The sequence below is a fragment of the Phyllostomus discolor genome, chromosome 6, assembly GCF_004126475.2.
Source record: "Phyllostomus discolor isolate MPI-MPIP mPhyDis1 chromosome 6, mPhyDis1.pri.v3, whole genome shotgun sequence".
Taxonomy (NCBI): Eukaryota; Metazoa; Chordata; class Mammalia; order Chiroptera; family Phyllostomidae; genus Phyllostomus; species Phyllostomus discolor.
Genome location: NC_040908.2, coordinates 130424994 through 130438653, shown reverse-complemented (window position 1 = coordinate 130438653; position 13660 = coordinate 130424994). Strand labels below are relative to the sequence as shown.

The 13660-nt window shown below is 38.3% G+C and overlaps 1 protein-coding gene across 2 annotated transcripts in view; it reads right to left on the bottom strand.

Moving 5' to 3' along the window:
* The window catches only part of USP47 (ubiquitin specific peptidase 47), a 107435-nt gene extending 97892 nt beyond the window's left edge, over positions 1–9543 (bottom strand). Inside the window, exon 1 of one of the 2 annotated variants that reach the window (XM_028515548.1) lies at positions 9251–9543. In XM_028515548.1, coding sequence (XP_028371349.1) covers positions 9251–9289 — 39 coding nt within the window. In that variant the 5' untranslated portion in view covers positions 9290–9543. The remainder of the gene's footprint in view (positions 1–9250) is intronic. The other variant, XM_028515547.2, reaches the window with a different exon arrangement.
* Between the last annotated feature and the right edge of the window lie 4117 nt (positions 9544–13660).

Below are 13660 nucleotides of genomic sequence, written 5' to 3'. Positions count from 1 at the left end.
GGTCACAAAGCTGGCATTTAAGCCCAGGCTCTCTGGCTATCCTGACTTTGAAGAGCTTCTTATCTAATAAAAACATTATTAACACAAGTACCAGTTAACTTATAATAAAGGAGTATAAGTTTTTAAATGCCAAAAAACTACAGTGCTATGGGATTTCAAGGTTAGGAAAGTGCAATCAGATTGACAGAGGAGAATTAGGAAAGGCTTCTTATAGAAGAGAGGCTAGACTTTGCTGGTTAGGCAGGATTTTAAGAGTATATTTTTAAAAATCAACAAAGTTCAAGACAGATATCTCAGTAATTTCCATAAAAACAGTAATCTCTCAAAAGTGAGTTGTAGGAAGTTTCATGTAAATAAAAACGTTCATATCCATGGCTACTTTACATATGCATGGTTCACTTAGCTTCATTAAACAAAAGAATAGAGCAATTATTATTGCTTCCACACCTACAAAGTAAATGGAAGTATGCAGTAGGGGAGAGAGGAGACATCTGCTTACTTACACTACATCAATAAAATCCAGGGTCAAAAATATATGTGGTCTTTAAGAATCTTGGTGTAAAAGACCACATCATTTTGCCAATCATTTGCCATCACTGCCAAACAATCATTTTTGCCAAACACTTTTTAACAATGGGCAATGTTTGTACAAAATTAAATTTTTAAGACAGTGATATCTGGGCAAAACACTTTAAAGTCTGTGTGATAAATCTTAGAGAAGAACATGCCTCTGCATATCATGATACCTAAACATGTTGCCTGAGCTGAAAAAGGCCCTTAATACCCATGAATCAGTTTTTTTGGTTAAATTTATTGAGGTGACATTGGTTAATAGGGTCATATAGGTTTCAAGTGTACATTACTGTGATATATTATCTGTACAAGGTCTGTCCAGTAGGTATCCAGCCATGTAATATGAAAAATAGAGACACTTATTGAAGAAGATACAAGAAACATTGTACATAAGACAATGATGCCTCAATCCCCTTCAAAGTAGGCACCTAAGGAGCTCTCCCAATTGCCATCAGCTGTCCCATCATATTTTCCTGAATCTCACCAATGGTCTGAAATCTCTTCCCTTTCAAAGGTGATTTTAGTTTTGAGAAAAGCTAGAAGTCAAAGGGTGCCAAATTTGGGCTGTTAGTGGGACTGAGTCACCTGGGTGATTTGATGTTTTGCCAAAAAACTGCATGAGATATAATGCATGAGCAGGCATGTTGTTGTGATGAAACTGCCAATCACCAGTTACCCATAGCTGCGGCCTTATGAATCATCCAAATAGTTTCCACAGAGGAATGTTCAAGCTTAATGCAAAATGTGACGCAGATCCGTTGCTCTAATTTTAAATGTGAAGGCCACACAGCACAGACACTCACTCAACGACATCTACCACCCCACCTGACTGGTACAGTGAAGTAGTCACTGTTTACGTATGTGCATTCCAGTCCACTCTCTTTGGCTGCCAGGTTACATCGATGTCATGCAAACTGTTCTCATTATATTAACAATGGCTGGACTTTTTCCGGACAGACCTTTTCCTACAATGCATTGTGTACTGACCACCTAAAGTCAAATCTTTCTTTGGTATTCATATTTTGGCCCCTTTATTACTCCCCCATTCCACTGCCTTCTGGTAACCACCATACTGTTGTCTGTGTCCATGTAGCTTTTTAAGATACCTCTTTTTAAGTAAGTGTTGACTTCCAAGGATTACCAAATATCTAAGGAAAGCACCTAATAGGAAAGACAAAGCCCAAAGCAAACAAACAGGAAATCTGGAGAAAACAGAGTTTATGCAGAGAAGAAAACTACCAATGTTTCTTAAAGATAAAAGACATTGCATCCATGAAACAAAAATAGGATACAATTTAAAACTTTTCCCAGAAAAAAAATAGTGCTTGAAATTTATAAACATGACAGCAGATATAAAACCTTAGTAGAACTGGAAGACAAAGCTGAGAAAAATCTCCTACGAAGCAGGGTGGTGGCGGGGGAGGGGGGTGAGAAATGGAAAATAGATGAAACAAGAAAACAGATGAAGACAAAATTAGAGAAACCACTTAGCATAGGCCCAATATCTAAACAACAGGCATTCCAGACACAGAACAGGAAAACAAGGGGCAAGAAACAAAAGAAATTTCTCAGAACTGATGATAGAGAGACCTTCTAGATCAGATAAGACTACCCTGAACAGCAGACATGGATAACAAGCAGACCTATTCCACGGATCCTAGTACAAGAATTTCATTGGGGAAAAGATTACCCAAGCTTCCAGAGAGAGGAAAAAAAGTTTTGAAATAGTGGAAAAGAATTTGCAGGAATCTCATATCCCAACAGCAATACTGGGGGGGGGGGGGGGGGGGGGCGGGGGCGGGAAGCAGATAATGAACCAACGTTTCCAAAATGCTGAGAGAAAATTATTTCTGATGCAGAATTATCTGTCCAGCCAAACTATCTTATAAAGGAAGGAGATAGAAACAACATTTTCAGGCACGTGAGGTCTTGAAAAAATTGTATTCCATCCAGGAAGCTACTGAAAGTGATCCTCCGAAAAATAAGAAAGCAAGCAAAGAAAGGTAAAGACGTTAGATACAGAACCAGGAGCCCCAACAGGAGAAATCTGAGGGGAACTACTAAGGTGACAGTAAAGGCAATCTAAGATAACAGCCAGAATTCAGGAAATTCAAATAAAAACTGGTAGGTTTGAACATAAAAAGAGGAGATTTTATATACTTGAGAGAGAAGAGTAAATCAGGGTTTCTCAACAGTGGCAGTATTGACATTTTGGGGCATGTAATTCTTAGTCAGGGAGCAGCGCTGTCCTGTGCAGTGCAGGGTGAAATTTGGTAGCATGGCTGGCATCTACCCACTAGATATCAGTAGCACGCTCCTTACCCTCCCTCTACCTACCAAACGATTGCCAAGTGCCCTCTAAGTTGAGAGCCACTTGGCTAAATTAATAAGTATGTGGAAAACTAAGCAAAATCAAATTTAAAATATTACATTAGAGAAAACAAAATCTTGTGTAAGAAAAGAAAATAATCACAGTAAACTAGATGGCTGAACAATGACTAGTTTGGAGTCACACTGATAATAAACTTTGAATAATGATGTATGCAAACAACTTGCAATATGACAATATTGAGAGGATTGGGAAGATTAGGAAGTGTGTCTCTGTATGGTTAGGGATAGTAGTATAAACATTTCTTCCACTATGGGAAGTCAGCAGATAATCCCTTTAAGCTGGAAAATCAAGGAGGAAAACTATAAGCATGCTATTTTGAGATATGGAGATAAATATCAAAAGAATGGATTGAAAATAGTTGCCTCTAGAGAGCCTGAAATAAAGGGGAGAAAGAAAGTACAAAGGACTACAGTTTTTAAGTAGTCCTGCAGAACTCAACTTTTAAACGTGCCCATTTATAACTTTGATAAAAATTAAATTTTAAAAAACCAACTGAGCCTAGATTATAGAGGACTTTCCTACTGGCTAAAGCCAAATGAACATAAAATCAAAGAGCTATACGACTTCGAGCAAGTACTTAACCAAACCTTACTTTGTTCATCTACAAAATAAATAATGAAAACAGCTGTCTTAAAGGGCTGTTATAGAAATTAAATGAGATACTGTATATAATTGTTTAGCATAGTGTCTGATACATAGTAGTGTTTATAAATAGCACCTATTATTCAATTTGCAATAGAAGGTAATAATTATAAACTTTAAAACAGGTAAATCCCAGTATTATCTGCTTTCGAAAGTACTTCTGGCACTTGTGAGGAGGATGGCTAGCAAAGGGAAGAGCTCAGAAGCTGAGAAACCATTAGAAGAGCTACATTTGAATGAGAAAATAGAGTCAGAGCCAAGGATAGAAAAATAAGGATACCAGAGATATTTTCCAAGTGATGAATAAACTACAGTATATATATGAGAAAAGGAAAAAGGTGGAATCCAAAAAATGTTCTTTTTTAAAAACAGATTTTATTTATTTATTTTTAGAAAGAGGGGAAGGGAAGGAGAAAGAGAGGGAAAGAAACATCAATGTGTGGCTGCCTCTTGAGTGCCCCCTACAAGGGACCTGGTCCACAACCCAGGCATGTGCCCTGACTGGGAATTGAACTAGGGACCCCTTGGTTCACAGGCCAGCATTCAATCCACTGAGCCACACCAGCCAGGGCCCAAAAAATGTTCTTAACTTAAGCAAAGAAATAGATGGTGATGACAAAAACTGAACAAGAGACTACAAAGGATTATGTTGAGAGAAGGATGTGAGAAGATGGAAATAATATACATGAGATTGACATTATTCACATTTAATTTGTGGGTTGTATAGTACATGCAGGTAGACATCTGAATCCAAAGGAAGAGAGGTCAGGGCTAGAGATAAAAATATGTAAATTACAATCAAAAGTTGAAGTCCTACAAGTGGATCATGTTACTTTGTGGCAAATATACAGAGTATGAAGACAGGTGGAAAAAAAAAACCCATAAGCATGAAAAGCAAGACAACGCTATATAAATAACTACTTCAAAAACTACAATCAGATCATCTACATTTAAATCATCTAAATGTACATGCCTCATTGTTGAAATACATAAAGATAAAAATCTAAATATAGTCCAATAATCTAGATATCCAGAAACAGCAACTGTTAATATTTTAGAGTATTCTTTCTAAATCTTCCAAGTCATACAACCCTAAATTGTCTATTTTTTCTTGACAAAAATGGAATCATATACAACTCTGCATTCAGTTTCACTTTATTAAATTAGTATTTCTAATGTTATCTGAAATACTAATGATTTTTATTAAATACTCCAACCTTTGTAAACCACTGATTACTGTTACCTAACATACTTGCTTCTTACTGGGAAGGGAGAATCTATGCCACAAATTTAAGGAAAAATAGGCTAATTTTAAAAGAACCACCAAAAACAATAATGACCATTATAGTACATTTTCTCAAGTGATTTAATTAGGACAAATATTATTAAAATACACACTTGACGTGCTCATTAATAGATATTGATGAATTTTATTTAAAAACAAAATTGAAAAAACTCAGACAACAGAGATGAAAAACAAGTTGTTTTAATATTTGGGGGGCTATCAATACCAAGGGCCCTTATATAGTTGTGAGGTCACTGTGAAGTTCAAATGAGTTAATACACAGGAAGAACATACAACAGTACCTGACATATAATAAATGCTTAATAAATATTGTTTATTACTACCATCATCATTAGTTCTTGATGGAAGTAGTGTTTATTACATGGAAAAGAGAGGCAGAAAAAACCCAGACAGATGGAACTGCATTCTTTTTCTTTCATTTTTCCATCTTTTCTACATTAATATACTGCTTGGACATCAGTTTAAGTGTTGCAGTGAAAGTATTATTTTAAAAGCATTAGTAAATATGTACCCTAGCCTTAATAAGATACTTGAGGGAAGAGTGAATTTTTTCTACTTCTTCTAAATTTTCACTATATGGCAGAGTACACTTAATATGGACAGTGAATACTCAATAAATAATAATGTCACAAATCCTTGTAAGAGAATAATAAAAACAACAAAGTAATAAAAAGAAATTGTGAAGACATTAAAAGAGATCTCAAAGCCAATATTAATATGCAACAATTCTTAGACATACAGCAGAGTGAAAAAGTGAGGTGCAAAGCTTTATTGTTAACCACAATGAACAGACCACACTCTCTTTGCTCTTTTCTGGGCACAACAATTTAGCAGAAATACTAAAAACACTGAAATATGCCCAAAAGAGAACAACTGAGGAACAGTTCAAGAACTGAGATGCACTCAGACTATATGTAGAACAGAGAGGGTTTGCCCTCCTGCTCCTCTCCTCCAACTTCATCAGTGAGAAAAAGGCATCCTACAAAAAAATGACTAAAAGATTTTTCTGTTGTCCAAAGGCAACTATTAAAAGATGGCCACAACACAGATCTAGACATCTCTCAACTCAAAACTTAATAGATCTCTTCTAAACCAAAGATATTATGAGAGATTAGTCATGAAGGTATTCAAGCAAAGACTGGAAAACAGCTTCCCAAGGATTTTGTGGAAAACACCCAAGCAGGGGGTAACCAGTCAGAATTCTAAGTTTCCATACAACCCCTAACCACACATCAATGACTATTTGCTCCAGGAAGGACAGTCCTAGACCTAAAATATATGCAAAAACGAGAGAGACAGAGATAGAGACAGAAAGGTAGAGAGAGAGAGACAGAGACAGACAGAGACAGACAGAGACAGAGATCTGCTGCCAAGAAATTCGTAACATAATATATAAAATATATATTACAGTTTGAGACCATAATAGATGTCACAAAGCACTATTTGTTAAATTCCAAATGAATTCTATTAATATATAAGGGTCTCCTAAGGAGAAATTTCTAAGGTTAAAATGCTCTCAAAAAGGTTTAAGAATAAATAAGATATGAGGTACTTGTGGGAAAAAATGTGTATGAAGGTTCTGAACAGGTGGAGAAAAGAAGAAAAGAGAGAACAGCAGAAATAGAAATGAAAAGCAAGTTAGAAACCTGTTTGGATGCATTAAAAACATGTTTCATGGGAGAAGAGCTAAGCTGAAAGGGCAGGTTATGGCCAGAATCAAACTGCACTAGGCCTTGAATCAAGCCAAGTAGTTTCAACTTTATCCTTCATACACAGCAACTGTAGCAACTACTAGACTCTGCTGTAGCCACAGACAATGGTAAATAAATGGGGGGGCATGGCTGCATTCCAATGAAACTTTACTTACTGACACTGATATTTGAATTACACCTATTTCTGTATCACAGAGTATTATTTTGATCTTTCTCAACAATTTGGAACTCAACTCTTGGGCCATAGAAAACCAGACTATGAGCTGGGTTTGGCCCCTGGGCTATTGTGTGTCAAACCCTGTCCTACACTAAGCTGCCTAAAAACTCTCCAAATTGTTGGTAATAAGCCATTAAAACAGAAGAAATTTTAAAATTTTGTGATTTATTTTCTCATAGTAAATGTACTTAGAGAGTTATAAAAGATTCTTACAGAGCCTCTTTTTACTTGGAAGGACCTATAAAAGAGAGTATAATCAAGGAGTTTGTCAGTTCTACTCCTAGCCCTGTCATTAACTCATTTTGTGACCCTGAACAAGTCATTCTCAATCCTCTGGCCCTAACTTTCTCATCTGTAAAGTGAAGGGATATACATTACTAGATGATCACTGTGCTCTCTCTCAGCTTTAGCACTCTATGATTCTACTACTACTTAAGGAGACTGGAGAGAAGAAAACATACACCAGACAAAAGTGATGACTGAGGACACAGAAAAGAAGAAAAAGGCACTGACTAGATGCGTGAGCAGACAGAACAGGCAGGAAAAAAGACCAGAAAAGTACAATATTACAAAAATCAAGATATGTTTTTTAATGTATCAAATGCAAAAGAAAATTAAAGGAAGAAGTGAGCAAGAAGTCAAGGAATATGGCCATCGAAAAAGAAAGGACTAGTTAGCTAGATTAAAAAAGGCAAGGACTTCAAGTGACAGTCAAGTCTTAAGAGTACTGTGCACGCTCCCAGAAATCACGAGAGGAGCTGGGGAAAAGACCAAAGACAAATCCAGGGAACAGAAAATAAAGGCACATGGTCCAGAAAAAGTAGAAAGAAAAAAAAGTTGAGGTAAACTTGAAGCCTCAGGTAAAGGAGTTAGTCTTAAAGGTGAGGCATTTTATCTCTAAAATCCAAAAGGAAAAAAAAAGCAGCATTACAGTATCAGTTTTCATGTTTTCTATACATCCAGTTAGGGAAATAAATCTAGTATTGGCTTTTCTTAAAACAGAGTCCCACTTATTACTGTATTTTGTAATGGCCAAAAACTTAAAAACTAATTTTGATTTTCATAAGAATGAAAACCAGCAATGTATAGTTCTAAAAGAAAATGCATATTTAAATCTTCTTACAATACCTATCACTTCCATCCTTACTTATATGAGAGAGTTACTTTTGTAGTAAAGTACCTAAGCCCTAATTGGGGCTCAACAAATACTAGTGTTCTCTTTCTTAATAGCTCTGAAAGCTCCCAAAACAAGACTTCTGATTAATTCACCTGTTTATCTGCTTTGCGCAGGTGATGGTTTATGAATACTGACACAACTGAATTAAAACTGTCCTTACAAAAACAATTACCGTCTGATAAAGTTGGAAAAAAATTTATATCAGAGATACATAATTCCAATAACACTAGAGCTTGCTTTAAGTAGCAACAAATTACTACAAAGCAACTAAAAAATTAAGAATTTTTAATGACCATCACTATAAATATCAAGAGCACAGCTAATTTCAGACACCTGCCTCTATTTAAGGTGTATGGGAAATAAAAATCCAAAGCATTAGCCTGAAGATCAACCAGTTAAAAATACACATTTGTATATGCTGAAAATATTTACAAAGCCAACAGGGATACTATTAATACATTGAAATTCACTGGCCAGTGCTGGATTCTACCATTAATCTTCCAATATTCAGGAGAAGCCAAGAAGTCGAGGCCTCTCATATCACTTGCTTTTAAGAAATTTAGTAAGTCACCCAAACTGGCATACACAACTCAAGTTAACAAAAAGTAGTTCAGCTCTCCATACGTCAATGTTAAGCTCTTACCTTTATGTCAAAGTCACATCTACTACTCTTCAACGATGTTTGGTAGGCCCCATTTAGGCAGGCCATTAGTGCTACCCAGTAAGAGCAGTTCATAAAAGTCTTAACAGTTAACTCTGCCCTCCCACAGATCTCAAGTCGGGTGTAGATTTCACAAGCCCTGAAAGTTATACACTGCCACTGTCAAAACCAGAAGAAGCACCGTCACCCTGTCGAGCCCATCAAGAACTGTTGCAGAATTTTTTCTTTGCAATTACCTATCTTGGCTTGACATGTTAAATAAGGACTTAAAAAGCCATCTCCCCCAAAGCGGGACCTGATACCCTCCAGTACGCTCCTTTATTTGTCCAGTCCCACAAACCCGCGGGGGAACGTCTCTGCTTCCCCAGCCCCCTAGATCCAGTCGGGTCTCCCAGCTGCTCGCCGCACCCACCGTGTACGGCACCCCCCCCCCACCCCACCTTTCACGTCCTCCTTGCCCCACACCCGGGCCCGCACACGAGGTGGGCCCACAGCCGACCCCTCGCCCGGGCCCGCGCTGCCTCCAGTGGCCGCAGGCCTCAGGCCTAGCCGCCTCCGCTGGTCCCTCACCTCTTTCGGAACCAGTTGGTTCTCCTCTCCGGGCACCATCGCTCCGACTCTGGCCGCTCCTCTCCGCCCTGCCGGGGGAGGGGGGAGGTGGCGGCGGCTCTCTCTCAGGAGAGAATAGCGGTGGCAGTCATCCTCTCCAGCGCCAGCGCTCTGGCAACCTCGGAGGCCTCAGCCTGGGCCTGAGACACCAGCGCGCAGACACCGACCCACCGCTCCGCCGCCGCCGTCGCCTGAGTTGTCGGCCCCTCCCCCAGCTCGCTGCAATCAATGGAAAAATGGCGGCGTCCGCTCTCGCGAGAATTCGGGCTTCGGGGCTCGGAGCCCGGCGCTTGGCGCCGAAGGTGACGAGGCAGCTGTCACTTGCTTATAATTATGTCAGCTCTTCTTCAGCCTCAGGGAGTACAAAATTGGTTGAGCAGCTACGGAAACGCTTTTTGATAGAGGGAGTTTGGACTGTCCATCTCGGCACTCCCTTTGCCTGCAGGGAAAAACCCAGGCCTTAGAGTCCTCCATTCCTTCTCGGACTGTTCCTACTCCCTGCCCACCAAGGAAACACCGGTGCCTAAAGCCCTACTGCTCTCCCTTACGGTTAGAAAAGTGCCTGAACTTCATCCCCTCTTCATTTACTCCTGGCCTCTTCCTGGAAGAGAGAGCACCACGGTCTACCTCCTGGCCTCCGCCTTCAAATACAGCACAGCCAGAAAACTGCGTTTTCTTTTTCCCTTATCCCTGCCCTCCCCACGGCCCTGGTTGGAGGGACATCGGGGCCTATCTCTTGCTGAAGGGAGGCAATAGCCCTTGCCTCAGAGAAGTGGTGTCACATCTCCACCCCACTTACACCTCCATTAGAGCTGCATTCCCCTATGGCCCTTCAACAGGTTCCAGCCTGGGACTGAGATGGCTTCAGAGGGTAGGGCTGCAGTTTGAACCTATGATCCTCTTTAAACATGTTTTTTAGAGGGCTTTAATCTCCCCTAGCAGTAAGCATTGTGCTCTGTTTTACACTAAACAAATTCTGCAAGTTATTTTTCCAAATTCTATTCATTCTTAAAAAAAAACCCTTTATAAAGAATCAGTGCGATGTTTTTCATGAGAATTTCCATGGATACGGTGATTTGACAGCATGCTGGGATAATATAATCCTGCCTTGATCCCAACTACCTGTACCTGTGCTCTCCAAACTTTTTTTGACTACACTTTATTACCTAAAAGAAAAAAAAGTCTATACACTTTTGCAAGTTACATACACATCCTGCTACCTATAATGTAAAACATTTTGAATGTAAAAAGGATAAGATAAAGATGAAATAAATATTTAAAGTTAACTATCAGTTACTTTATACTAAAAATCCAACTTCAGGCCAAGATGGAGACATAAGTGGATACACTTTGCCTCCTCTCACAACCAAAAGAAGGACAACAATAAACAAAAACAAAAAAATGACCATAACTGCCAGGAAATCTGCTTGAACATACACAAACCCACCATCTACCCAGGAATCAGCAGCAGAAGGGCCTGATTTGCTTGTGGGTAGTAGAGGAAGTGACTGAAAGCACCATTGTTCTATCGCTGACCCCTCCCCGACATACAGTACTACTCACAGTAAAGTGAGTTGCCCAGTCCTGGTGAATACCTAAGGCAACACCCCTTACAATGTAACAGGTACACGAAGACAAAAAAAAATATATGGCCCTAATGAAAGAACAGACCAAAGCTCCAAAAATAGAACTAGGTGATGAAGAGATAGCCAACCTATCAGATTCAGAGTTCAAAACACTGGTAATCAGGATGCTCACAGAAATGGTTGAGTATGGTCCCAAAATAGAGGAAGAAGTAAATGTTATGCAAGATGAGATAAAGTAAAATATACAGGGAACCAACAGTAAAGGGAAGGAAACTAGGACTCAAATCAACAGTTTGGACCAGAAGGGAGAAATAAACATTCAACCAGAATAGAATGAAGAAATAAGAATTTGAAAAAATGAGGAGAGGTGTAGAAAACTGCAGGACAATTTTAAACATTTCAATGTTTGAATCATAGGGGTGCCAGAAGGAGAAGAGGAAGAGCAAGAAACAGAAAACTTATTTGAAAAAAGAATGAAGGAGAACCCCGATCTGGCAAAGGAAATAGACTTCCAGGAAGTCCAGAATGCTCAAAGAGTCCCAAAGAAGTTGAACTCAAGGAGGAACACACCAAGGCACATCATAATTACCTTACCCAAGATTAAAGATAAGGAGAGAATCTTCAAAGCAGCAAGAGAAAAGGGACAGTTACTTACAAAGGAGTTCCTATAAGACTGTCAGCCAATTTCTCAGAAGAGACCTTACAGGCAAGAAGGGTCTGGAAAGAAGTATTCCAAGTCATGAAAGGCAAGGGGTTACATCCGAGATTACTCTATCCAGCAAAGCTATCACTTAGAATGGGAGGGCAGATAAAGTGCTTCCCAGATAAGGTAGAGTTAAAGGAGTTCATCACCATCAAACTCTTATTACATGAGATGTTAAAGGGACTTATCTAAAAAAAAAATATGATCACAAATATGAACAGTAAAATGATAAACTCTCAACTATCAACAACTTAACCTAAAAAAAATGAAAAAACAAATTAAGCGAACAACTAGAACAGGAACAGGATCATAAAAATGGAGATCACATGGAGGGTTATCAGCAGGGAAAGGGAGGGGGAAGAATGGGGGGAAAGATACAGGGAATAAGAAGAATAAATGGTAGGTACAAAATAGACAGGGGGAGGTTAAGAATAGTATAGGAAATGGAGAAGCCAAAGAACGTATATGCATGACCCATGGCCATGAACTAAGGAGGAGGGGTACAGGGCAGAGGGTAATAAGGGGGGGGGGGGGGAATGGGACAACTGTGATAGCATAATCAATAAAATATTTCTTAAAAATACTTGTTACTGTCAGTGAAAATATTTAGTGAAAGCAATATGATTGACTAGGTCTTGGTGCTTTACAAAATCTTTAATATCTTGTGAAAGTTATTAAAATGTCCGATTCAACCTTCAGATTATTTCTGTAGTTCATTGTAATGGCTGTCATAAGCTGAAAAAGATACAAAGATATGTAGATCCTAATGGAAGAAGTACATCTTTGGCTGCTCTTACTAATGTGGTTCCATTTTTATCACTTCTATCCATCAACCATGAGAAGTTTTTTTGCAATTTAGCTAGTAACTTTTTATTTTACCTATTGTCAGCCAGGAGATGTTGCATTTTTATATTTTTAACAAATAGGTTCAAAAAATATTTTTAACAAATGGGTCGATAACTCTCTGGAATCATTGCTTAGAGGATTTTTAAATAGGTTGAAAAATTCTGTCTTCAAGTTTCAGTGTACATGTATAACTTTTTTTAAGTACCAATAATCTTGTCTTCATTTAAAATTTTGATATTTTTGTTCATCACAGATTTTCACATTTTGACTTTGTAAAATGTTACATTAAGATAATTATTTTGATTCCTGAGTTTCGGGGGCTCCCTTAAATTCTGTACCTGAGATGAATGCCTCACTTGCCTCACAGCAGTCTCAGCCGTGGGTAGCATGCATACATTATTTTTGCATCAAAATCACACAATGAAAGTGTTTCCAAATCTCTGATTTCAAAATGTCATCCCCGCTACTTGATAAGATGACTTCTATAGAACTCATGCTAGAAGTAGACATGTCCTGTCTAGTATTATCTTTTTGGCTTATGCTTGCATTTTTATCTCCAACTCATGTTTTCTTTACAAGAATCTTTTTTAAAAAAGATTTTATTTATTTATTTTTAAAGAGGGAAGGGTGGGAGAAAGAGAGAGAGAGAGAAACATCAATGTGGGGTTGCTGGGGGTCATGGCCTGCAACCCAGGCATGTACCTTGACTGGGAATCGAACCTGCGACACTTTGGTTTGCAGCTCACGCTCAATCCACTGAGCTAGTTCCACTGAGTTAGTGGGTGCTAGTTCAATGAAATAATAGTGTAATTGGTAAATTTACTTAGCCCAGGACACATAAACCAGAATAAATCACAATATATTTAAAAGAAAGAAAATAAATAAATCCCTGAATTATTCTCCACATTGCATAACTTGCACTTTTCACTCATCAATAGTGAGATGCCAGTATAAATCTGTATACTAAATACTTGTAAGACATTTTTTAGATAAAAAATATTTTGAAGGTACTAATATTTTCTCCCTATGATCTACCTTCTCTGGTTACACACTCTTCTCTTCTCTTCAGAGGCCTTTAGCATGACTTTACTTATCAGCCTATCAGCTTGATATGTTGACAGGCATACAATAACTATTTCTGGATTAAAAATGTGAATGCATTAATTTATTAGTAAATAAGTGGACCAATAGAGATGTAGGGCTACTCTTCCTAGCAAATGTAGTTACTGATATTAC